Source organism: Rosa chinensis, chromosome 4, assembly GCF_002994745.2.
Source record: "Rosa chinensis cultivar Old Blush chromosome 4, RchiOBHm-V2, whole genome shotgun sequence".
Lineage (NCBI taxonomy): Eukaryota > Viridiplantae > Streptophyta > Magnoliopsida > Rosales > Rosaceae > Rosa > Rosa chinensis.
Genome location: NC_037091.1, coordinates 33,164,204 through 33,190,195, shown reverse-complemented (window position 1 = coordinate 33,190,195; position 25,992 = coordinate 33,164,204). Strand labels below are relative to the sequence as shown.

Sequence of the window (25,992 nt, the reverse complement as noted above, 5' to 3'; positions counted from 1 at the left end):
GATATTAATTAATCCGGACCGCTGTAATCTGGGACCATAAATTAATTTTCCGTTGAATATCTTATAGTACTTTGAATCTTAACTTGGTTGCTTAATGTGATAAATCGAATTCATCCACACAAAAGAACTAAAATATCTTGAATGAATAAATATAAAAAAGCAATAAGAGTAATTTGAAGGGTGAAATTGGAAACTTACAATGGATTTTGGTTTTCCTATCCATTTCCATGTCAACACCATAGGGACAGAAATGGAACTAAAAATTTAGGAAAGATGACAAAAAGAGGGCAAATTTCCTTCCATATTTGAACTTGGTAGTTTAGTATTCTCAGTTGGCGCCGATTCTCGCTTTATAAACCTGAGCCTGAGCTGTCCGTCCCTATCTCTCTCTCTCTCTCTCAACTCCAAACCCTCTTTAAAACCCTACCTGCGCGCTGCGCCCCCTGGGATCGTCTTCCTCACCAACAATTCGACCACACTCGATTTGGTCTCTCGGCCTCAATCATTCTCCGACTCTGCCTAAAGGTACCCAAATCCCTCTTTCTTGATTTTGATTCTGATTGTTAATGTTGGTGTTCTTTCCTTTTTTTCTAATCGGGTTGATTTTGAGTTGGTGTGAAGTTTTCGGGGTTTGTGGATGTATCTAAGCATTTGATTTTGCGGGGGTTTTGCCTATTTTGGGCCTTTTTTCATTTAAAGTTTGATAGTATTATTGTTGTTTCGGATTTTATTGATGACTTGCTCATTTACGGGATGAGAATGAATTTGATTGGTACAGAAAATTGAAACACTTGTACGATTTGTTTCGCGCTTGCGCGGTAGCTTCAAGTTGCTCAGAGAAGTGCGCTCTTGCACGTTTTGCCTTTGTTGTTGTTGTTAATGATGCTTTGTTTTACCATGATTGATGTGGATTTGTGTTGTTTTTGGAGTTAATTTGTTCTGTTTGGTCTTGTAATTTCTTTTTCTTTATTAGTTTTCTAGGTGAATTGCTCATTCTATAGTTGTAGCTTTTTTAAGGTAATGAGTTTCGTTTCTCTTAAAAAAAATGAAAGGGGATTTCTGTTCTTGGTCTTGGAATTTTTATTTTTTTGTTTCATAGTGAAAGCAGTCATGAATTAAATCATTTGTGTGCTGTACCCTCCACTAACTTGTCTGAGCTCAATTTAACCTCAATTAACTAATTTTCACATCTGCCGTAATGCAATATAATTTAATAGCGGAGGGTCAACTAGAGGTGGTGAAACATATGTGTCCCCAACAAAAGACTACTCTCTATGATTTGAAATTATGTTGTGTTGTTTCAGTATTGTTCTCATGAAGAAGGTAAATGAGGTCCTTATCTTTGGTAACTGCCGAGAATGCTCTTTACGAGACGCTTTATCTGAATCTCCTTTGGTTTTATGTACCTGCAATAGAAAAGGACCAAAATTGTCTGTAGCAAAGATGAAAATATTTGCACTGATAAAATGAATATAGTTTATCATCTGGGAGAGGATTAGGAAGGATAATTCTGTGATCTTTAGTGTTTGGATATGGATTGTTTTCACCCTATTGGTCTTTTCAATCTGATTGTCTATCATGTTCTTTTTAATGCTCGAGGCCTCACACTGTGTCCTTTTGTTCACAACAGTTGATAAGTACTGCTGCAGTGGTTACTAAAGGCATTCTCAAGCTGAAATCAAAATGGAAACCAGTGACTGGAGAACTCAACTTTCCACAGATTTGCGAGGAAAAGTTGTGAGAAAGCTGTAAGTTGCATTGCATTATCCATTTAATGATACAGAGCATCCTTTAAGTTCTAGCTGAAGTTACTTTCGGACTTCTAGCTACGCCTTTACTCTAGATCTTCCCGGTGCATGCATTCCATTGACAATCTCCCCCACCCTCAACAAAAGCAGGTTCCGACTTTAGCCAATGGATGTGCCATTGTGATGTGGAATGCAAAAATGTGCTGGTCTAGTAATCCACATTACCCCATGTACATGGGGATGGCCCTAGTCTCAATTTCTTCGTAGATGTTATCTTGTCATATAGATTTTAGATAGTAATTCCTTACATAATTTTTTCTGATAGAACTTCATGCACAAAAAAAAAAAAAAAAAAAAAAACTCAACTTTGACATGCTATGCTTCATGATGATTCTACTTGAGTTGAGCTTGGGTGAGCATCAGCACCACCAATGCCAGCTCATCCACTGAATGAGATTGGCTCGAATTTTGTAAACTAAGCTAGTTTAGGGTATGGTAAGTGTGAATGCTATATTTGATAAAGATCACTACAGAGTTTAATATATGATGATAATGTAGTTTGACTAATGGAGTAATCTAGCTTGTTGACTAAAATTGACATTCTAAACTTCTGAAGCTGGCATGGCCAGTAACTTACTGACTTTATAACAATTTCTCCTGCAGTATAGATATCCTAAGGAAGCGTAGCCCACCTTCTGAAGATCCTTTATCCCAACTGAAGAAGATACAGAGTGTTGCGGTGAAATTCGAGGAAAAGGTTTATATGGACTCCAGTGACCAGGTATTTTAAGTTATGAAATATTTTTCGTCTGAGACATTTATCGATAATTCTTTAACACTGCCAAATTTTTAGGAAATAAATAGTTGCAGTTCATTAATTTCCTATGCTTGTTTGAAACAGTATGTCTGTATTTCTGTTTTAATACATCTTTTTGATTGTTTATTTTAGAAAGAATATATGAGGAAGGTAACAGTAAAGTTGATGGCAGCAGAGGGATCACATCCAAATGTCGCTCCTAAATCGTCACCAAACCCTCCCTGTGTTGGTCTAAAACCCTCAAATCTAGGTAATCACAGTTATTAAAAAAATTAGTTTATTCAGTTTTACTAATTTTTATTTTTTATTTTTTATATATATATTTTTTAAGTTGCAGCTTCTAAAATTGATTTTTGAAATGCGCTATGTATAGTTGCTAATCAAGGCCAGTCAATTGCTGTTCAATCCACTGATCAGTCTCAAGAATGTGAAGTTCCTGAACAACATTCATTGCCTGACGTTCAAAATAATATTGCATGTGCTGGAGTTTCTGCTAACTTGGCACCTGCACGGACCACTGTCAGTGCTTCGGCTCAGGTTCTCCCGCCAAGTCAGAATCCGTATTCGCTGAAGTCAGTAGGAAGTTCATCAGGGAAAGGGATACCTTTTAATGAATCTGCCAATAATTTCAAGCAGGAGCAAGTGAAACAACATTCATCCCGCATTGACACTCATCCAAATCCACATCATTGTAGGCAGTTCAAGCAGGAATACATTGATCCTCAGCAGAACCATCAGCAACTAAATCCAAATCTTTATAAGCAGGTCAAGCAGGAACATGATGCCCCATCATGCATAACTCAGCAACAGAAAGTACATCAGCAGCAGCACCATCAGCAGAAACTCTTGAAACATACCATCCAAGCTCCTCTTCTACGACATTCTGAGTTGCATGTTTCTCCACCCTCTGATCATCGGCAGGATCAGATTTCTTCTTTTAAACAGACATCACAATCTGTGATTAAGAATCATCATCAGACAGCCTTTGGGCAAACTAATCCACAACCCACTCCTGATATTCATCAGAAAGTATCATCAACTCCGGAGCACGTATTTATGCAATCACAGAAGCAACCACATGTGATTAGGAGTACGTTGACTCCTAATAATCCACAACAGAATCAGTTAAGTGGGCAACCAAATGGTCTGCGTGACATGCAGCAGCAACATCATAGGTTGCCATTGCAGCACAATAATTTACTACAGGAGTTTAAGGGGCAAAGTATAATTCGTTCACGTGCAGACCATGAGGCCCAAAGAAAAAATATCTCTGTACGACATGGGAGCTCACAATTGCCTGAAGGTGGTAGCTCAGGCAAGCGTCAATGCGAGGTTAAAATGCAGGGGGAAACCAGACAGACTGCTTCAGTTCTATTGCCAAAGCAAGTGCAAAAATCACAACCACAGAATCTTGAAAGGCAACTGAACTCTCAATCACAGCCAAAGATGCAAAATTTGCCATGTTCCAGGAGTATGCAAATAGCTGGTAAATAAATGATCAACTATAACTCAGCAAAAAAGTAGTTTTTTTGATAAGATAATTTATAACTTTTCAAACTGTTTTTTTTTTTCAACTTTGTAATGGCTCCTATGTTTTTTTGCAACATTACACATAACTAAAAACTTAACAGTGTAACTAGTGTAACTTTAGTTAATTAATAAATCAAAGATACTACGGGAATGGTAATGGCAAGGTACCAACTATGTTGGTGGTAGTATTCTGGTGGGACGAGGCACTGTCATTTGTAGTGATGGTACTGTGATGGGTACTGTTATCGATGGTTATTGAATACACACCAACAGTAGTGGTTGCATGATAGTCACAGTGGCAATGCCTCGGTGGTGACAGCAATAGTGGTCATAGCTGTGCTTGATGATGGTTCTGTGGCTTTGGTGATAGTAGTGGTAGAAATGGCAATGACATCCTTGCTGTGGAAGGACTGATAATAGTTGTGAAGTAATAGAAGTAGTGAGAAGTGGAAGTAGTTGCAGACTTGCAGCTGTCCAGCTGCAATTTCTATTCTATTATGGGTCTTTTATTTTCTGAGAAACAGAATTTATTAATCACAAAGAATGGTAGATCTACTTTCAGTTGACTTGTGCTTTACATATTTTGTATACTTGTTTAATAGGACCAGCTTCCACATTTGGGCAAAGGATTTCAAACGTAGATAACTTGCAAGAGGAGCTCTATGAGAAGGTACTCTCTCTCTCTCTCTCTCATATTTGATTGCTTTTACTTATTATATTCATTTATCTGGTTCCATTCATTTGCCAACTGTTTACCTGTGCTGTAGCATTTGATCAGTGAAGCAAGGTTTATAGCTGCTGTAGTTTAGAGAACTTAGGGGAATAAAGAATAAAGGGAGGTTAAAGGGAGAACCCAGGCCTTTAAGAAAACTCAATTTTCATTCATTTCAATCTCATTTTGGCTGATAAGAGTTGACCTTCTTTACAGGCTTTACATCTCCCCTAGACTTTTGAAGTACCAAAAGCTTCATTAAATAACAAGAGAACCTTGGAGTGTACTTAAAGACATAGTACATATCCTGACACTTGAATATTCTTAATTGAACAAGTCTCAGTTAAACGCTCTTATCAAAACTCAAAGCTAACTACTAGAATCACTTTTGATTTATATGTTTATTGACTTGGACTCGTAGACTACTGTGGAGACTTCATATTTGGACCAAAGGGCCCGAAACTTAGTCTTGGGCTTTTGCTCATCATATAGCTTTCTTTTTATTTTATTTTATTTTTTTAATTTTTTTTTAAAGAAAAATATGGTCTTCATGAAACAAAAGAAAGAAAAGAAAATGTTGAAAATATTGCTGAAGTTTGCATCCTAACACAATGTGGGATTGTGTACAGAGAACAATCCTGGTCAGTGCATACAATGCATCTGAAGAAGTCAAACACTGACTGCTTATTTCTAAAATTTTCTTATGCAGGTTGAAATTTTAAAAAGCAAATATTTAGCAGAACTGACACGGGTCGATCAAAAGATAGCATCTCATTTCCAGAAGGTAGTTATAGCCGCTTGCTCAAAATCAGCCAAAATGAGATCTAATGCTTTGTTCTTATGTTTAATTTATACACATCTAATTTCTATTCTGCAGCTCCATTCTATGCCTCAACACCCAGAAACACAGAATATCAAGAAACTTAAAGCAATAAAGCACATGCATTACACTGTCAAATTTTACATTATGAATCTAAATGTGCCCAAAAGCAAAATTACGCCTGCTTGCAAGGAAAAGCTGGCGTTATTGGAGGAAAAAATTGTTTCTTTCCTTCAAATATTTGAGCAGCGAAAGCCTGCTACCTTGCTCCAGCATGGAGAACCTTCCAATGTGCACTCTATGCCTCAATCAGTGCAACTTCATTCTCAGGCTCCTCAAGGTCAAACATGCCAAGACGAAAAGAAGCTGCAATCGCAGTCGGTGAACATACAGTGTTTTGATACAAGTATGCAGCACAGCAATGTGACAAATGTGGTGAATGGTTCTGATTCTCTATCTGAGCCTCCAATCCTGCAACATGACACAGTGCATTTGCCATGGAATTTGACTGAGCAAGATTCAGAACAAGCAAATTCTTTGAAGTTAGTAAACCAGGTTCCCTCGGAGTCCTTTAAACTTCCTAAAAGCAGCCCCCAACTACCAAATGATATGCTGTCACAAAATCCTGCGCTTAGACTAGAGTCGCATGTGAATCCTCTTGAGTCAAGCTTCAGTACATATCAAGACATGCACCTGAAGTGGACTAATGAACAGCCAGATACTAAAACCCCAAAACAAGAACTTCAAAGGCAAAAGTCACAGCAGCAATTAGTACAACCAAAGCAGCAAATACTGCAGCAGCGTCACCGGTCACCAGAGTTGCAGTCTAGGGATTTAACTCCAAATTCTTTGCCCAAAAGTCTTAAACCTTCCTCTCAACAAGTTCCTCAACATTCTTCTGTGAGTGAAAAGAAGAATCTTCCAATGCCTCCTATGAAACCTAAATCTCCTGTCATTTCAAGAGGTTCACCCGAGGCGGGAATTTCTTTGGCTCCCTTTGCTTCAGCACATATACCAGGGGATTCTGAGAAACCTATGTCTGAAACTTCATTGGTTTCAAATGCAGTAAATATTGGAGGTCAACAAGCACAGAGTGCACCAGGAGCTATTCATTGTTCTTTTGATGGGTTGAATGCTGCTGAGCTGCCTGAGCAGCCTATTCAGAGATTGATTAAAATGGTTAGTTTGAAGTATTGAATTACTGATGCAACTTCTTCTCTGGTTATTTAGAAAGAATTGGATGTTCTGCATAACATGAGTATTGGGATACATAAGATGAAATAGTATTATCCTTGTCCCATTTCAGGTTAACTCGGCGTCGTGTAAAGCACTAAGTTCTTTTGCTTCAGACATTGGTTCAGTAGTGTGTATGACTGATAGAATGTCTGGACCAGATAATGTTCAGAGATCTAGAGCTGCAATTGGTGATTTGGCAGACATGACCAATTTTCATTTGCAGGAGAGATACTTTGCCTGGCAGGAAACAACTGTTGGAACAAGGATAATGAAGCGGTACAGAAGTATGCCAATTAGCTATGAGGCTTCAGAAAATAGCAGTATAAATGATGGCTTGTCACAGCTAAGCGATATGGAAAATTTTGACTTAGACTCACCTGCAATATCTTATAGCAAACGGCGTAGGCTTGAGGTATATGAGCCGTGCTTTGATAGGACTTTGTAATCTGTCAAAGTTGATAACAGTATATCATTGTGCTGTGATCCTTGAAGTGAATATTAGAACTTTTCATTAAAATCTGTAAATTATGTATCGGTTTTCATCATTATGGGCATAATATATGCGATATACATCTATTTTGTGATGGTTCTCAGCGTATCACCAGATACTTTTTGGTTGAAACTTGTACTATTTGTAATTAGCCATAGAAAGTTAATTATTGATATCCTCTTTGAGTTATGCTGTGCTATCATTTTTTGGTAAATCTTTTGTTCATCCCTTTAAACTCCTGTGGGTTGTATTGGGGCAAGTCAAACTTTGCATCTTGTCCTGATTTTTATGGTTACAATTTATACTTTACATGTTACAGGTGAATCATCTCTTTGAAGAAATTATCGCCATCAACCAACAACTAATAGACACTGTTTTAGATATTAGAGATGGAGAGACTATTCGATCAGTAGCCTCAGCTCCAATTCTTGATGGTGAAGGAACCATTGTTAGGTGTTCCTTCATCGCTGTAGCCGTTGCTTCTAATCTGAAGTCTGAATGTGTTCCAGCTCCAATGGTATGTCTTATATATTAGTTGAAGTGTGATTCAGAAACCGCACTTGTGAGTTTATTAATCCTGTACTGACTTGTGTTTCTTGGCTATGCAGCTTGCTATCCAGCCTCTGCGATTGCTTGTTCCTGCAAATTATCCTCTGTGCTCTCCTATATTTATGGACAAGTTGAAAGTGGAAGTCAGGTGAGAAATGTGCCTTTCTCTCTCTCTTATGCTGGCTGTTTATTATAGACATAACCCTACATACAACCTGCAGCAACTCTCATCTACTGGTTACATATATTATTAGAATGTTTAGAATTATGAGTAATATAATTTCTGTTTATTTATTGTTTTCATTTCGGTAACTATCGGCTTTACCAAATCTCAATCAATCATGATTCTTAAAATATTCTCAATACTATGTCATAAGTTAATACCAAATTTTAAAATATCTGTGTGATTTTATAGCCAAGGCTGAATTGTCATCATCCAAGTTCTTAATTTGGAATAGTTGTTTGTGATTTTGATGTTATTCATATGGACGTCAACTCATGTAAAGTAGTTACATTTACCATTAGTCAGATAGACAAGAGTCAAACCTGTAAAATATGGAAGTTTTTCTGCTAAATTTGAGGCTGAGAGTCATTGGGTTATTGTCACAAACTTGTAATGGTTATCTTTCTTTACAGTGTGTACGTCTTGTTAATTACAACTTTGCTGATTGCTCTGGGTTCCTATATATTTGGTGGAATAAGGTTTAATCTTGGTTCACATGTTCATCAAAATGAGGGGGATGATGGTTGATTTTTAAGGCTCTGAAAGAAACATGGCATGCAGTTAGTGGTGTGTGTGTGTTTCCTTGATTACTTTAGGCAAATTCATCTGTTGCTGACATCCAGTCTAAAGCTGTCCAATGTGTCTGGACTTCTAGTGATTCACAAGCATATACCCTTATATGTAATAGCTGTTGAATGTTCTATATCCTGATCGGATATAACTGGTTATTGAAATAACTTTTAAGATAATATGTTGCATATAGTTTTTATGCCACTTGAATAATTCACATGTCTTGAGTTGTACCACCTCGTGAACCTTATATTTGAAGTTTCAGTTTTCTGAAATAACTTGACATGTTACCTTGTTGCTGACTATGATTCTTAAATTACTATACTGATTGAAATCTATATTGTTTGTCCACTATTTAAATCTCTCTGCCGAATAGGCGTATTGCTTGATTAAAAGTAAATAAATATAACTCTATTCCCACTCATTTATTAGGTTTATTTACTCTCATCAAATGAATTTGAGAACTTGATTTATGAATCACTGGATGATGATGATATCATTTAGTTCTTGGTCTTCCTTTTCCATGCATATGATGGTTCATTTACTAGTATAGTTGGACTTTTGTTTATAGTCAACTTCACTTGTCCCCCTCTGTTGCTCTGGCAGTGATAATCAAGATCTTTCAGCAAAGGTAAAGTCGAAGCTCAATTTCTCTCTTCGGAACCTGACAGAACCCTTGTCACTTGGGGAGATAGCAAGGACATGGGATGTATGTGCCCGTGCGGTGATCTCTGAATATGCAGAGCAGAATGGAGGAGGAAGCTTCAGTTCTAAGTATGGCACCTGGGAAGACTGCCTCAGTGCTGCAGCTGCTTGAATCATTTTCTCTTGAGAATTTTTATCTTGTCAAAGTTGAGAATTGAGATTGCATCATACAGGCTCATGTAAGCTGATTGTTTAAAACCTCAGTGAGGATCTTATATAACATTAAACCTCATCAGTTGCATGGTTTGATAGGAATTAGTTATATTAGTTTGTTCCAATCTGCAAAAAAAAAAAAAGTTACTGATAACAATGAAAATGACTTGGGACCAAATACGGTATATTGAGTTCTGGGATTTTATTTTTTGAAGCCAGTCCGGTGGAAATACAACAGATCTGCCAAAGTGTGTTAGTCACCTACTCATCATTCCCTTGAACTACAAACTACAATGTACCTCATTTCTAATCACTCCCTTGAAGCATTTTCCAGCCATTTCATCACTTTGCCATTTGCAATGTACAACTTCAGCCAGATTCGACCGATAACCTGAATAATTTTAGTTTGATTCAACCAAAATTCATGCTATAGTTTGATGAGTTATCACTGAAATTGTCCGTGATTTCTATTATTTCAAGCACCAAAGGAAAAGAACCAACTAACACGCCGCTAAAACCCCTACCAGATGTTGCGAGGGAAGACAAGGTGGTGGATTCGAATTGCAGCCTGCCGAAGGTCGCCAATTGCCTCTGGTGGTTTTATCTTCACCTCTCGCCAAAGTTTCTTGCGACTGTAACCCTAGCTAAGCTTATAAAGTCATAACTGTTGTTGCTGTTGTTTTTTTTTTTTTAGGAAAATACTTTCATACAAACCGGTTTGGACCTATGTGTCCAAACTATTGCTTATTTGCAAACAATGGGCAAATTAAATTCATAATTTAATTGTTTAAAAGTTGAATCAATAATTAAAGATCATCTTAGCAATAATAATAATAATAATAATAATAAGAAAAACTAACAAGAATTTATAAGGGTTAAATACTGCGAGAGCAGTCTTAGGATGAGTGACCTTTTAGGAAGTTCTTGTGTTGTACTACTACTAAAAAAATAAAAAAAATACTGTTTACTCCCTAAACTTTTTCTTAAAAAATACTTTGGTCCCTCAAATTTTAGTTTGACACATTTACTCCTTGTTCTTTCAATTTTACATCCAATAGGTCAATTCCGTTACCCTCCATCCAAATGCTCTGATAATTTCACATTTTTAAGGATTTTTTTTTTTGAACGAAATAGGTCAGCCCTTTCATTAGATTCAGCAAGCAGTACAAAAACGAAACACCCCTATGGGGTCGACAGAAAGCAATCGTTTCTTAGAACCTCATGACACCATATTCTAGAAGAATAAAATCCCAAAAAATCCCGAGTACACCCACCTTTTAGGAAATCCACGCACCGTTATTCTAACAAAAACCAAGAAGCCTCGAAGCAGACATAAAAGGGAAACAACTAAGGCACTGGTTTTTGCGACCCAAGAACAAAATTAAATTAAACTATTGGTAGAAGGTGGAACCTCACCTTCTACCACTCCCTCTGCAACCGGAAACTCCACAATTGGAGCCGCCTCAGCTTCTCCTGTTTGCATGATTCCATGCCCAGTCTCCCCCTCAGCAGCGACAGCTAATGCTTCCAAAGTTGAGTCAAAAAACAAAGCTTTGCCCCTCCTTTTATACTTACGAATCTTCTTCTCTTCCTGGTCCTCTGTAGCTTTAACTTTATTTTTGCTTCCCTTCGGACGCCCAATCTTCTTCTTCCTAGGTGAGACCAGTAATTTTCCATTTTTGTGTTGCACAACCAAGGAAGTATTCGCTCCCTCCTCCAACGACGAGTCCGGAAGTGCTAAGAGCTTCTTTCCAAACCTGCTCAACATTGACCTAGCCCTTCGTTTCCTTCCAGTTGACGTCACCTACATGGAAGAGAATTCCACACAAATAGTCTCCTTCCCGTTCCTATGCATTACTGGACGCAAAGCCAAGGCTTTCGACCCCACCTCCGACGGAATGAAAGGCAAAAGATCATGAGTCTTCAACTGTTGCAGAACCGGCTCCATCCCCAGCTGTCTTCCCATCACCTTGGGCCGCAAGACACCACTGGACTCTCCAGCTCTAAGTTCCTTCCCAGTCCATAAAGACTCAACACCCTGACCCTCCGAACCCGATCCAGTCTCCAAACAAACCAGTGCAGTACCGCCCTGTCCCGACTCCATCTCCAGCACAGGATCATCCACGGCGTTACCCACAGTCAATGACAGACCTTCCATAGCAGCCACCGATGCCCGTGCCAAAAGCTCCTCCTTTTCTTTGATCAAAATTGTATCACAGCCCATCGCATCATGGATAAACAAACCACAATCACGACAATAGCCCTTAACCTTCTCATATATGAAAGTTAACTCCGGTCGCACCACCGGAGAAAGTTCAATCACTTTCCAGGATCGAATCCTGCGGCGAACATCAAACACGACCTTAATCCTCTGCTCCTCTTCCTTCCTTTGCAGAGCTGTCAGATCCATCCTAACCACCTGCCCTAGCGTCGCACCCACCATATTGAGCGCTACCTTGTTCCGCAGGGCAAGAGGAAGACCCCGCACTACCACCCATGTCTCCATCATATTCAAAGCCACCGTCTCCGGTGGGCAAAGTCCATCATATTCTCCCACAACTAGCATCGTGTTGCGATAAAACCAAGGACCCCCATGTAGAATGCGATTGCGCACAGACTCGTCCTCAAATTGAAACACGAACCGCTCACCAGCATCTTGGATGGTAAGGCCTGATCTGAGATGCCAGATATTGGAGATGGTACCCTTGAAACCTGGAAAACCCGCTTTCGGTGCCAACAACCGTCCCACCATGTACCAATGGTGATCTTGAAACGCTGCAGCCCCTGCATCCCCGAAGGCCACCAGAGACGAGTCTGCATGCCGCAACGATGCCACATAATCATTCCTGAGGCCGGCCATCAGAGGAGATCAGTTGAAAAAGATAAAGTTTGGGAAATTTTATCGATGCGAAGGTGCACCGAGAAACCCTAGCTGTAGAGATGGCTAGGTCAGTCAAAGTAACTTTTTTTACATTTTTAAGGATAAAATTACTATAATAGCCATGACTTTCTGATTCTTTAATTTTTTTAATTGTTTTTTTTTCCTTCTATTTGGCACCATCTACCATATCAACCCCTAGACTTGACATTACTAATCCTTCTTCCAGACATGGCATCCGCATCATTGAATCACTCTCAACCGCCGACTCCTTAAGCTAACCCCGACAACGATCAAACTCATTCCCAACATCCCCATTCCTATTCCCATTCTCAACTACCAAATCCTCCCACCACAGCTCCTCCTCTTAACCAGTTTTGGCTCCTCCACTTCTGTTAACCCGGACAGCCTTCTCGGAACATGTAACCCAGCGCCCTCCAGGAATCTGATTCCCGATTCCTCAAAACAAATTCCTCCTCAACTCCTATTTCTCGCGCCGTGGAATCAATCACATAAATATAGTCTCATCAGTATACTCCATGAACTTGGCAAGATCCTTTAACATAGTCAAGCCCAAAAAATGCAGCTCCTGTGAAGCTCCGCCGCGCCCTTGAAACCTGGCACTGACTACAAGTCGTGGATTGCGTTGTGAAGTCGAAGAGGTTTGAGTTGGTGCCGTTAGCCTTGGTGGTGTATGAGGCCGAGGACTTGGCTATAGCCATGAGGTAGTTGACTGCGACTTGGGTTAGGGTTTCGAGGGCGGAGATCTGGGCGACAACCGTTCTAGTTATGATGGTGGAGAACTCCGACGGGGTTGGGTTTTCCGGTGTGGAATGATTACTGGTTTTGGGGTTTTGATTTTGGGGACACAATGGTGGTGGAAGAGAGGATTTGGAGAAGATGGTTGAGGTTTTGGTTTAGGTTTCTTGTGATTAAGAGTGAGGCAATCTGGTCTGATGTCGAAGAGAAGGCCGCAAATGAGGAGATAAACAAGACGAGGATAGAGAGGTGGAAGTAGGGCTGTCAATGGGTCGTGTCGGGTTGGGTTCGTGTTGGGTCAAAGTATATGTCGTGTCACAAGAGACAAACCCAAACCCAACCCATTTATTAATCGTGTCAAAAATTTAAACCCAAATCCAACCTATTTATTAAACGGGTTACCCGTTTCCAACCCGTTTAACCCATTTAATAAATCGTGTCATGTTGAACAAAATGACCCATTTAATGATTAACACTGTGACCCATTTAACTAAAAAAATGCATAAATTGATTAAATTTACTAAAAACTCCATAAGACGAAGAATATAAATAATTATATATAATTCATAAATAATTAAATCCAATAATGATGAAGAAAATATTTCAAATTGTCCAATCCTAGGATCAAATACTCCCAACATCCAAAATTTCAAAAAGAAGTATAACATAATCAGGTTATACGGGTTCACTTCGTGTTGGCGGGTTGACCCGTGGCCGACTTGTTTATTAAATGGGTCATGATGGGTTGACCTGTTGCTAGCCCACTTTTTAATCATGCGGGTTTCGAGTCGTGTTATCGGGTCGTGTCCAAATTGACAGCCTTAGACCTAAGCAGAAAAAATAAAAAATAAAAAGAGAAAAAAAAAAACTAAAAAACAAAAAGAGTAAGTGAGGGTATAATAGACATTTAAGCATGGAGGAGATTTCACGTTAGTGACTTAACCGAGAATTTGGATGAAAAGTAACGGAATGTACCTGTTGGGTGTAAAACTAAAAGAACAAAGAGTAAACGTGTGAAATTAAAACTAGGGGCTGAACTGTTTTTTTTTTTTTCTGTAAAAGTTCAGGGAGTAAATAGTATTTAGCCAAATTTATAATATTTAAAGCATCATAACTGAGGGACAATTTTGGATAAAGTTTAACACAATCGCTTTATAATTTGGGTGTGTGTCACTAACAGGGTGATTGTACCACGTGACAGATCCAAACTCATTAATACACTAATAGGGTGATTATGTCACTAATAAGATGATTGTATCACATGACACATCAAACTGACTAATATACTATAGTAAAAGGTTTAACATCTTGCCGGGGTCATAAATATAGTACACTATTGTATCGATAGCTTGATATAGAGGTAGACTAGCTAGATACAAGGTAGACTAACTCGATACAGAAATAGTGTAATTAGGGATTAAGCCAAGCTGGTGACAATCTGCTAATGCAGGGAGTCAGTTGATTTTGATTCTAATCTAGTTTTCATTTATTTTATTTTTATTTTTATTTTATGTATCCTCAAATTCATATATCAATATATGGATGAACTTAATTTTCCAAATGAAGCCCCTGCTACCATAGAAGATTGTATCCTCACTTTCTGGTAGATTTGGAAAGCTCGAAACAACTCCATTTTTGATCTATCAACTTCAATCCTTCTTCTGTGGTTACTATTGCTACTTCTATGGGTTCTTATAGAGAAATCAACTACAGGCCTTCTAAAGACCCCTGCAGGCATTCATAAATTATAAAATGGAAGTCTCCTCCCTTAAACTATGTCAAACTAAATTTTGATGGCTCGGTTTCTGCTAATGGTCTTGCTGCTTCCAAATTTGTTATTCGTAATCACTGCTACTCTCCTCTTACTATAGGTGCGCACAGTTTGAAGTCTTCAAATGTTTCTCTTGCTGAATGTTCAGCTCTCAAAGATGGTCTTTTGGCTGCCAAGAGATTCAACTATCAAAATGTTTTGGTTGAAGGAGACTTGGCTCTTGTTATAAATTGTGTCAACAAAACCTGTGAAGTTCCTTGGAGGCTTAAATCCCTGATTCGAGATGTTAAAAGTATGGGAAAACTACCCAAAAAAAAAATGCTCGAACTTTGGAAGTCATTTCAAATAAATACCCCATCTATAAAGTCTTTCGAATAAATACCCGAACTATTCTTAATCCTATAAAATCTTAATTCTATCAGATATTCTATTAAAATAAATGTTAACTGCCTACGTGGCATGTTTGACCCTTTCAATTCCAATTGACTAGACCCGCCAATGAGGGTATTTATCTGAATACCTTTTCCTTCCAAGTTGTAACACCATCCTAGTGCATCTCATGCATCAAGTAGAACACAAGATCACTAACTTAACAATAGTCTTGAATTCCTGATCACATAATCTGGTCCTGACTTGTGCAAACCAGCAATACTAGTCAACATGATTTAATCAATTAGAGCCAAATCATAACAAGTCTCACCTTAGAAATAGGGCAAGCAGAATAGAATGCCACCAATAAGCTTATAAGCTTTACTAAAGTAGAACCAAAGTTCAGATTCCACCAATAAATCCATTTTTCCTTCTTCTTGCTATCAAATCTCACTACAGCAACTTATCTTAATAATGCAAAGGGCAAGGCAAGGTTTAAATAACAGAGCTCGTTGGTTCAACATTACTATTTGTGCACTCGCCTTTGAAATAGTTGTTGGGGTCAAAATCTAAGCCTAAACGGAACTACTAAGGTAGTTGTAGACTCCAAAATGGAAATCAGCTTAATTGAAAAGCAACTTAATTGAAAGTAATAGAAACTTTCTAGCTAATTTGTTTTGGCAAGATTAAAAAATGTTCCAAAGTCTGTTCTCCAATACATCCCCAATACATCAAAGTTTGGATATTTTAAAGCATGACAACTGAAACTAAAAACCCAATCAATCAATATAACCAAAACCAGAAGCAAAGACGATTCAAAGGCTGCCAAGGTGGTTCACCATGACATCAAAGTCCGGAGATTACAGGCATGTGAACCTAACTCATATAAAAGTAAGGGAAAATTTCGCAAACAGTACACCAAGTAAAGACCACTAATAATTCTTATACACAAAGTTTCAAACCAAACATTTAGGTACACGAAATCTGAAACTCGACTCACTATCAGTACACCATGTCAATTTTTGACACCAAAATGTCCATTATGCCCTCAGTTCTTTTTTTTTTTTTTAATAATTTTTTTTTCTGTTATTTTTTTTTGAGTTAAATACAGCTTACTCCCTATACTTATAGGGTTTCATCGTTTCAGTCCCTGACCTTTAAATTTCACCTAAAAAGTCCTTGAACTCTCAATTTCCTCCTAATTAGTCCCTGCCGTAAAAAACTCTATTATCTTCCCCTAAAAAAGTCTATTATACCCTCCATTACTTAAAAAAAAAAAAAATTCTCTTCCTCTATTTTTTTATTTTCTTTATTTTTTTCTCCTTTTACCTCTTCTTCTTCTGGCTTTCTCGCATCCTTTTGTTCATCTCCTCATCAAGATGGTTCCAATCCACACACCTTTAAGAGGTGAAATGAAAAACAGAAATAAAAGAGAGAGAAAAATAAATTTAAAAATAAATAAATAAAAGTGAGGGCATAATAGACATTTTTGGCAAATTTAACAGAAAATTTTGACGGCAGGGACCAATTGGAAGAAAATTGAGAGTTTAGGGACTTTTTAGGTGAAATTCAAAGGTCCGGGACTGAAACGATGAAACCCTATAAGTATAGGGAGTAAACAGTATTTAATCCTTTTTTTTTCCTTCGTTTTTATCTCTTTCTTCTTCCTTCTTCCTGGCTCACTCCCTTACTCGATCTTTCACCGTCGGGGACGGCTCTGTTCCCAGCAAGGCCTTCGGCTCTGGGACCTCAATCTGGCTAAGCGGGGCCCACGAGCTTCAGTTCAACAACTGCGAGAGAGCCAAAAAAGCCCAAATCCACGGGATCGAGACCTTGATCTGCATCCCAACTTCCGACGGTGTTCTTGAAATGGGTTCCTCCGGTTTGATCAGAGAGAACTCGGGGTTGATCCAGCAAGCCAAGTCATTGTTCGGGTCGGATCAGCCCGACCCGGAAACAAGACTACTCGAGTTCATCAACCGAAACTTCTCCATTTTTGACATCGGCATCATTGCAGGCGTGCAGGAAGAGGATCACAGCTCGTACAATGACGACAAGAAACATGTTTTTGGTTCTAGCAAGAAGAAGAACGGAGCTCCGAACCCAAACCCGGATTTCGCAGATTCCGACTGCCAGATGAAAAGAGCGCCGAAGAAACGGGGCCGAAAACCCGGGCTGGGCTGAGACACGCCGCTCAACCACATGGAGGAGGAGCAGCAACGGCCGGAGAAGCTCACCTCGCAAGGGCGGCGTTGGAAGCGAGGGAGTGAGCCCGGAAGAAGGAAGAAGAAAGAGATAAAAACGAAGGAAAAAAAAATAACAGAAAAAAAATTATTAAAAAAAAAGAACTGAGAGTGTACATGCATGTCCATTTGCAAGCATAATTAGCTACAATGAGCCACGCTCATGGTACCACCGGGGGTACCAACGCCCACCATATGAGTGACTGACGTAAAGACAGTTAGCCGGGTTACCGCCTGAGCCCCGGATCAACCCCAAAGCACCGCCGACGCGCCGCCACGCGCCGTGTCAAGATGGCATCAGAAGCTACTGAAACTGGGAACTGAAGCACCATCAGTCCCACATCGAAAACAAGGAGAAGATCATCCTCTTCCTCACCTATAAAAGGTCCTCTCCTCTCTCCTCATTGATTACGCATTCAATACTTACCTACTGTTACTTTGTCAACATAAATACAATGACTAACTTAGGCATCGGAGAGTTGAAGACCGCCCGGCGCGGTCTCCCTCTGACGCCCATTGTATTTTATTTGACAGGTAACGGGAACCATTCACAACAAAGGTATCGATCCGCCTGCCGGATCTGCGTTGACTAAAGTCCAGCTACCGCTAGACTTTTAGACATTAACATTGGCGCCGTCTGTGGGAATCCTTGAACGGAAGGTCATCCCATCACAGTTACCATGACTAACGGTAGCGGGGAAAATATCGGGGAGCAGGCAGACCAGTCCGCCGTTCCCCAACCCGCCCGCCCAGCGGTAAGCATCAACCGCGCACTATTCAACACCCCGGTCAACCCAGGCGGTGAAACAAATCCAAGCAGCAGCCGTCCCCCAGGTCAGGACCTCACCGCCTTGTATGAACTGGCGCTGGCGGACCTCCACAAAGCAAACAGAGAGCGCGAGCAGGAACGCAAGGAGAAGGCGGAGGCCCAAAACCAAGTGGCCACGCTGATGACACGTTTCGACGAACTAAGGCGAACGCTGGACGCAAACGCCAACCCTGCACGAAGTGAGCAGTCACACAGCACCAGACACAGCCGGCCTACCGCTGGTATAGGACCCATCGTGCAAATGCAGGTACCGCTAGGCCCACCTGAGCTGGCAGGAATGGGACCACCCCCTATCCCACACCTGCCGGAGCAGGAGGCGGAGTCATCGCTGCGCACCCACCACTCGAGGACTAGAACAAGGACTGAGGGTGATCTACCCATTCCCGGGCGGGGGTTCGCTCCGCGGAACGCCCGAGCGGGCCCCGCTGGCGACGCAACCACCCAAATTTTGGAGAGGATGCAGCAGTTAGAACGGAGATTAATCCTGGCGGAGGCAGGCACCCCGGCGCCAGCCCCAAACCCACTCTTCGCGTCCAGGCCAGGCCCATTCACCGCCACAATTCTGCAAGCCGTCAGACCAGCGTTTGCAAAAACCCCAAAAATGTCACATTATAGCGGTAAGACCGATCCCTTCGTCCACATGGACACGTTCAAGAAGGTCACCAACAACAAGGGATTTGATGACGCCACCCTGTGCCACTTGTTCAGCGAAACGCTGGATAGTGAGGCAATGAGTTGGTTTTTCGAGTGTCCGCCAGGGTCCATCGACTCATTCCACGCATTATCTCATGCTTTCCTCTCTCGATTCATCTTGTTGTCCGCCGGTCATCACAACACGAGCCAGTTGTTTGGCGTCAGACAGGGAGGGGACGAATCATTGAAGGCATTCGTCACAAGATGGCGAGCGGCAGCATCTCAGTGCCGCGATCTCGATAAAACAATGGCTTCGGCGGCTTTCAAGCAGGGACTCCTCAAGGGACCATTCCTATATCACCTCAACTACAATCATCCAAATGCGGCGTATGATCACCTTATGAGTGAGGCGGTCATTCATGCCCAGGCAGAGTTTATCACATATGGAGAAACCCCACCGCCACCAGCAACACCAACAAAGTCATCTCAACCCTCCTCCAGCCATCAAGAGACCGCCAGCAAAGCCCCCACTGCACCGCCAGCTGACAAGAAGAGGGAGTGGCAGCAGGGCGGTTACCAAAGCAAGAGGCAGAAAGACAACCACCACAAGGGCAACCGCCAATCCCAGGGGGACAATCGCAACAAGCAGACGGAATCCTCTCAGCGGTATGCAGTGTTCACCGTCCTCACAGCCTCGTACGAGGAGATTTACAATCAGTGCAAGGATCAGATACCACCGCCACCCTCGCCGAGATTCCCCAAAAAGGGTAAGCCAAGAAACACCGGCATGTGGTGCAAGTACCACGAGGACAGCGGTCACAATACCAACAGTTGCAACGCTCTCAAAACAACCATCGAGACCCTGTACCGGGACGGCAAGATGGATCAATTCAAGGTGCGCCAACCGCCACCTGTGATTGCCAACGTTGAGCCACTGGGCCACATCAACACCATCGACGGCGGGGCTCCAATCACCAACATGTCTCACAGGGCAAGAAAGCGTTACGCACGCGCCAATCACCCAAAGGAAGTCTGTAACATCCGCTACGAGAGATCCACCAAACTCCCAAAGTCTGGTTGGGAGCCCATCACCTTCTCAGAGGAGGAGGAGCGAGGAGTGCATCTACCCCATGACGACCCATTCCTGATCGATGCCATTCTCGACAGATGGTCGGTAGGAAGAATCTTGGTGGATAGCGGATCTGCTGTCAATGTCATATTCAGCGGTTGTTACAACAACCTTAAGCGGAACAAGAAACTACTACAAGACCATGAGCCGTTGCTTAGCTTCTCCGGCGATATCACTCAGCCGCTGGGCTCTGACTACATGCGGTTAACCATCGGCTCCAGTCCATGTATGGCGGAGGTACATACCGAATTTATAATCGTGGACTGTTTCAGTTCGTATAACGCCATCATAGGACGGCCGGCACTCAACAAGCTCAAATGCATCATCGCCGGATACATGCTTCTCATGAAGTTCCCCACACCCAACGGCACAGGCTGTGTCAGGGGAAGTCAGCAACTGGCACGAGAATGCTACTCTACCACCATTGCGCGGTCAACCCGCCGCCACGAAATCCTAACGGTAGGAAATCAGGCACCGCCACCAGATATCTTCGAGGATCCTAGGGATGAGGAGAAGAAGTACGTAAGGAAGGAACCGGTCAATCCTGAAACATCGTTGAAGGTCATCAGCATCTCTGACGAGCACCCAGAGCGGACAGTCCGCATAGGAGCTCAGCTAGACCCAGAAATAGCCGCAGAACTTACTCAATTCCTGCGGGACAACGCCGCCGTTTTCGCATGGTCATATGCGGACATGCCAGGTATCTCTCCCGAAATCATCACACACAAACTAACCATTAAGCCATCCTTCCATCCCATCAAGCAGAGGCGAAGGGCCTTCGACGAGGAGAAATACCGCGCCATAGGAGAAGAGGTCGCCAAACTCCAGAGCATTGGATTCATCCGCCAGGTAATCTATCCCCAATGGATCTCCAACCTGGTCATGGTCAAGAAGCCTAGCGGCAAGTGGCGGATGTGTGTCGACTTCAAAAATCTCAACAAGGCGTGCCCAAAGGACAGTTTCCCTCTCCCACGCATTGATCAGCTGGTTGACGCAACCGCCGGGCATGAACTCCTCAGCATGATGGACGCTTTCTCCGGTTACAATCAGATCAAGATGCATCCCAGCGATCAGGAGTGTACCACCTTCACCACCGACAAGGGCCTCTATTGCTACAATGTTATGCCTTTCGGTCTGAAGAACGCCGGAGCAACTTATCAGCGGCTGATGAATGCTATGTTCGCTGAACATTTGGGCAAGATAATCGAGGTCTACGTGGACGACATGTTGGTCAAGAGTATAAAAGCCAGCGGACACGTGGCAAACCTCAAGATCATAGTTACCATCCTCCTGGCCTATGGCATGCGCCTCAACCCAGAAAAATGCTTCTTTGGCGTCACCGCCAGCAAATTTCTGGGTTATATCGTCAGTGAACGAGGCATCGAGGCTAACCCGGACAAGGTGCAGGCCATACTCGACCTGGCAGACCCTGAGTATAAGGTACACGTCCAATGCCTCCAAGGCAAGTTAACCGCCCTCTCTCGATTCATCTCCAGGCTCACTGACAGGTGTGCCCCATTTTTCAAACTCCTCAAAACAACTCACAAGAAAGTCATCAACTGGAACCCAGAATGTCAGGCGGCGTTTCAGGGCTTGAAGGATTACCTGGCGGCAGTCCCACTACTCTCTATCCCTGTGCAAGGAGAGACACTGTTCATATACCTAGCGGTATCGGTATCAGCGGTGAGTTGCGCCATTGTCCGGCGGGAGGGACAGGACGAGCTCCCAGTTTTCTACGCCGGCAGGGGCATGAACGGGGCAGAAACAAGGTATCCACCCTTAGAACAGCTAGCTCTTGCACTCATCGTTGCCGCCAGTATTTTCAAGCGCACACAATCCACGTGCTGACCAATCAACCACTGAGACAGGTGATGCAGAACCCTGAACATTCAGGGCGCCTCAGCAAGTGGGCCATCGAGCTCAGTGAATTTGACATAGACTACAAGCCAAGAACCGCCATGAAGGGTCAGGCGGTAGCGGACTTCATCGCCGAGCTCACTGAGCGCCAGCCCAGTCCCAGCACGGAGAATGAGCCCGGGACGGAAATGGTCACCGCTAAGGAGCCAGCTCCCCTACAATCAGATTGGAACCTGCATGTGGACGGCTCCGCCAGCGCCAAGGCCAGCGGCGCAGGAGTCATCCTCACAGGCCCTGGGGGGCTGAATGTGGAATACGCACTAAAATTCAACTTCAAAGCCTCCAATAACATGGCGGAATACGAAGCACTCATTGCCGGCCTACTCCTCGCCATCGATTCAGGGGCTGACAGCGTCAACATCTTTAGTGATTCCCAGTTGGTCGTTAATCAGGTCAATGACAGCTTCCAGGCCAAGGACCAACAGCTAGCGGCATACTTGGGGTACGTTAAGACACTCCTCAAGAAATTCAAATTTCATAACATCACACAAATCCCCAGGGAAAAGAACGCCAAGGCTGACTCACTGGCAAGGCTAGCAACCGCCCAGCCACATCAGAGTCCAGCGGACACAAGAGTGGAATGTCTTGACAAGCCAAGTATCACAAAAACCCTGGCGGAGATCTTCAACATTGAGGTCAATACCAGCTGGATGGACGAAGTCATTGAGTACAAGCGCAACGGCACATTGCCGGACGACAAGGTTAAGGCGCGACAACTCCAGCGGAGGGCAACCCGCTACAACATCCAGAACGGCAAGCTGTACCGCCAGGGATTCACCCATCCCAACCTCCGCTGCCTAACCCCAGAGGAGGGAAAGGTCGTTCTGGCAGCAATTCATAGCGGAGAATGCGGAAACCATTCAGGCGCCAGATCCTTAGCCAATCGCACAATGCGACAAGGCTATTTTTGGCCTACTCTCGGCGACGATGCCCGCCAGGTAGCAAGATCATGCCACAGGTGCCAACAATTTGCTGACATCCCGCATGCACCGGCGGAACCACTATCGGTCATCGTCGCCCCATGGATCCACTCAACTTGGGGCCTGGATCTGATGGGAAAATTTCAAACCGCCAAGGGCCAGTTCAAGTACATTATAGTGGCTATCGACTACGACAGCAAGTGGATAGAGGCGGAACCACTAACAGCAATCACTACCGCCAAGGTAATTCACTTCCTCTGGAAGAACATCTACTGCCGTTACGGTGTCCCACACACGATAATCACCGACAATGGCACGCAATTCAACAACAAGGAGCTCATCTCTTTCACCGCCAACTTGGGTACTAAGATGAGTTTTGCATCTGTCGCCCACCCCCAGACCAACGGTCAGGTCGAAGCAGCAAACAAGATAATCAAAAGGCTGCTGAAGAAAAAACTCGACAAAGCAAAGGGTCTATGGGCGGAGAAACTCCCGGAAGTTCTATGGGCCATCAGAACAACCCCAACTTCCGCAACAGGTGAAACTCCCTTCTGCATGATGTTCGGAACGGAGGCTGTCCTGCCCATTGAGGTCTCTCAACCTACCGCCAGAGTCGAGGGCTACCGCCCAGAGACCAACACTGACGGCATCAACCTGGACAAGGACCTCCTGGAGGAAAAGCGACACAGGGCCCACCTATGTAACCTGCAAAACAAGCAGCGGGTATCGCGTTTCTACAACGCCAGAGTCAAGGCCCGGAACCTCCAACTGGGGGACTGGGTAATGAAGGAAGTCATTCCACCGCCAACAAAGCTTCGCCCAACTTGGGAAGGTCCATACAAAATTGTGGAAGTCGTTAGCCCAGGCACCTTCTACTTAATGGACAAGGACGGCGTCACAACGACCCACCCTTGGAATATCGAACACCTTCGGTATTATTACAAATAGTCATGCCGCTACCCAAGAGCATCTTGACTTAGCTAAATTTTTGTTCAATATTTAGCTAAGGGAAGCTACCCAACGGGTACTACCCCTCTTTTGTAAACGCTGGTCAGTCAGCTATCAATGAAACGAGGAATTATTCAAACCATTGTTACCAAGTCTAGCACTGAGGGCAACTGGCAACGCCAGGAATCGTCAGCGGACCACGTCCGCTACGTGGTGCACTTGGACCAATTTTAATTCCTTTAATGTTTCATTGCTTGGCAAAAGAAAAGTCTCTACGTCAAAACTCTAGCGGTACAAACACATCATGACAAACGTCAAACTCTGAAATTTCGTTTCAGGGCTGGGACTCCCCACCCAAAATAGTTCATTATTACAAAAAAAAAAAAACAAAAAAAAAAAAAACCTATGGAAGTCTCAGCTGGCTTCAGCGGTTGTCTTCGGCTTCTCCGGCTTCAACTGGCGGCGGCACGACCGATCGGCTCGCCTGATCGGACCCTCGAGCTGTCGGGCTGGGAGTCTCCATTGTACCATCCGCCCGGGTGTGTGCCTCCAGAAATCCGGCACGTGACACCTCCGACGGGGTCTGCTGGGGAGTCTGCCGGGAACTTTCCGGCGGATGGGAGCCACTTTCCCCGCTGCCCGAGTGGGTACCTGCCGCAGTGGGAGGCACGACTTCTGTCTCCGGCGGGACACCCTCGACCACCGGCACGTCGGGCTGTGACGCCTTTACAAAGTCAATGGCGCCCTTCCGCGTCAACATGTCTATATTTGCCCGGGCCCCAGACTTCGCCGCTTCGGTCAATGTCTTTTTATACTCCGCCGACATCTTGAACGCTTCAACGGCGGCGGCTGCAGAAGAACTCTGTTCATTTTTCAGGCGGTTGACCTCCCCGTCCAGCCGCTGCATCTCACCCAGTCTGGCGGCAGACTCCCGCTGCACAATAATGAGCTTCTTATCTTTCGCGGCTATCCGCTCCTGCAGCAATGCGATCTCCTGCTCCAACCGGGAGACGCGTTCATTCCTCTCCAGATCCCGCCTTATGGCCGCATTAAGCTTGCCGCGGGCGTCCGCATAGTCACACTCCGCCTTGGCCAGCCCCTGCTCGGCCTCCGCCAATCTCTCCTTGGCCTCCGCCAGCTCCCTCTGGAGACCTCCGATCTCCCCCCTGAGCTCTTCCTCAATCCGGGGCTGCTTAGACGCCGCCTCGAACATATCATGTAACCCCGCAGATATTTGACCAAACGCCGAGCTGAAAGGCGATTGGTCAATTGCCGTCGGGCGCGATATGCCCGCCAGACCCCCGAACCCCAGCCGCTCGCACAAATGGAAAAGGAACGCCCGCTCCCCTTCTGTCATGAATGGCGCATACTCGGCAAAGGAGTCCAGATCACTGACGGCTGCTGCCTCCCCCTCCGCCACTGCACCCTTCGACGCAGCTTCTCGAGCCTTCTTTTGTTGGCGGACTCCGATCACCACCTCTTCTTCCTCTTCCTCGTCGGGGGAGTCAGGCTGCCGGCGTTTTCTCTCCAACGCCCGTTGTGTCCCAGCAGCGGTCCTCGTCACCCGCACCGGCGGCTCACCCCGGGACTCGGTGGCAGTCCCCGTCGGCTGCACCGTCTTCTTTGAGGACCACGCCGGGTGGTAGGCATCCGCTCCCGCGGCCTTGTACCAACATTCCCCCTCTCCCCGCCACCCACTTGGGTGTCCGCCTGCACTACCGGCAGGCCATCCTCACCCAGATGGGAGTGGTGCGGCATCGGCAGCTCCACCGCAACCTCAGACTGGCTCAGCACCAGCGTCTCCGGGTTCACCACCGTCTGCTGGGCCGCCAACCCCTCGGCATACATAGCCTCCAGAAAATTTTCTATCTCGGCACGATCCATTGCTTTTTCGAAAGCGTCGCGACTAGATTTGTTACCGGGCGGGGTTTCTGAAAAGAAAAACACAAACACCCGTCAGTCCGAATATAAAAAAATGATGAGGTGTGGCGGAGTGGCTCTCACCAATAGAGCGAGTTAGCCCCAGGTCAACCAGCAATTCCC

General features: G+C 43.8%; 1 protein-coding gene across 2 annotated transcripts; it reads left to right on the top strand.

Annotated features, from left to right (window-relative positions):
* The first annotated feature begins 330 nt into the window (after positions 1-330).
* On the top strand, positions 331-9,662 carry LOC112196692 (mediator of RNA polymerase II transcription subunit 15a). 2 transcript variants are annotated; one of them, XM_040517411.1, is made up of 13 exons: positions 331-525; positions 1,631-1,748; positions 2,412-2,529; positions 2,698-2,815; positions 2,939-4,051; positions 4,698-4,765; positions 5,517-5,591; positions 5,685-6,591; positions 6,694-6,806; positions 6,934-7,275; positions 7,673-7,870; positions 7,962-8,050; positions 9,302-9,662. In XM_040517411.1, exons 2-13 carry the CDS (start codon positions 1,684-1,686, stop codon positions 9,510-9,512), a joined length of 3,417 nt encoding a protein of 1,138 aa, XP_040373345.1. In that variant the 5' UTR covers positions 331-525; positions 1,631-1,683; the 3' UTR covers positions 9,513-9,662. The 2 variants fall into 2 exon arrangements, with proteins under 2 accessions (XP_040373345.1, XP_024192879.1); XM_024337111.2 differs by having other exon boundaries at positions 5,685-6,806.
* Positions 9,663-25,992: the final 16,330 nt, after the last annotated feature.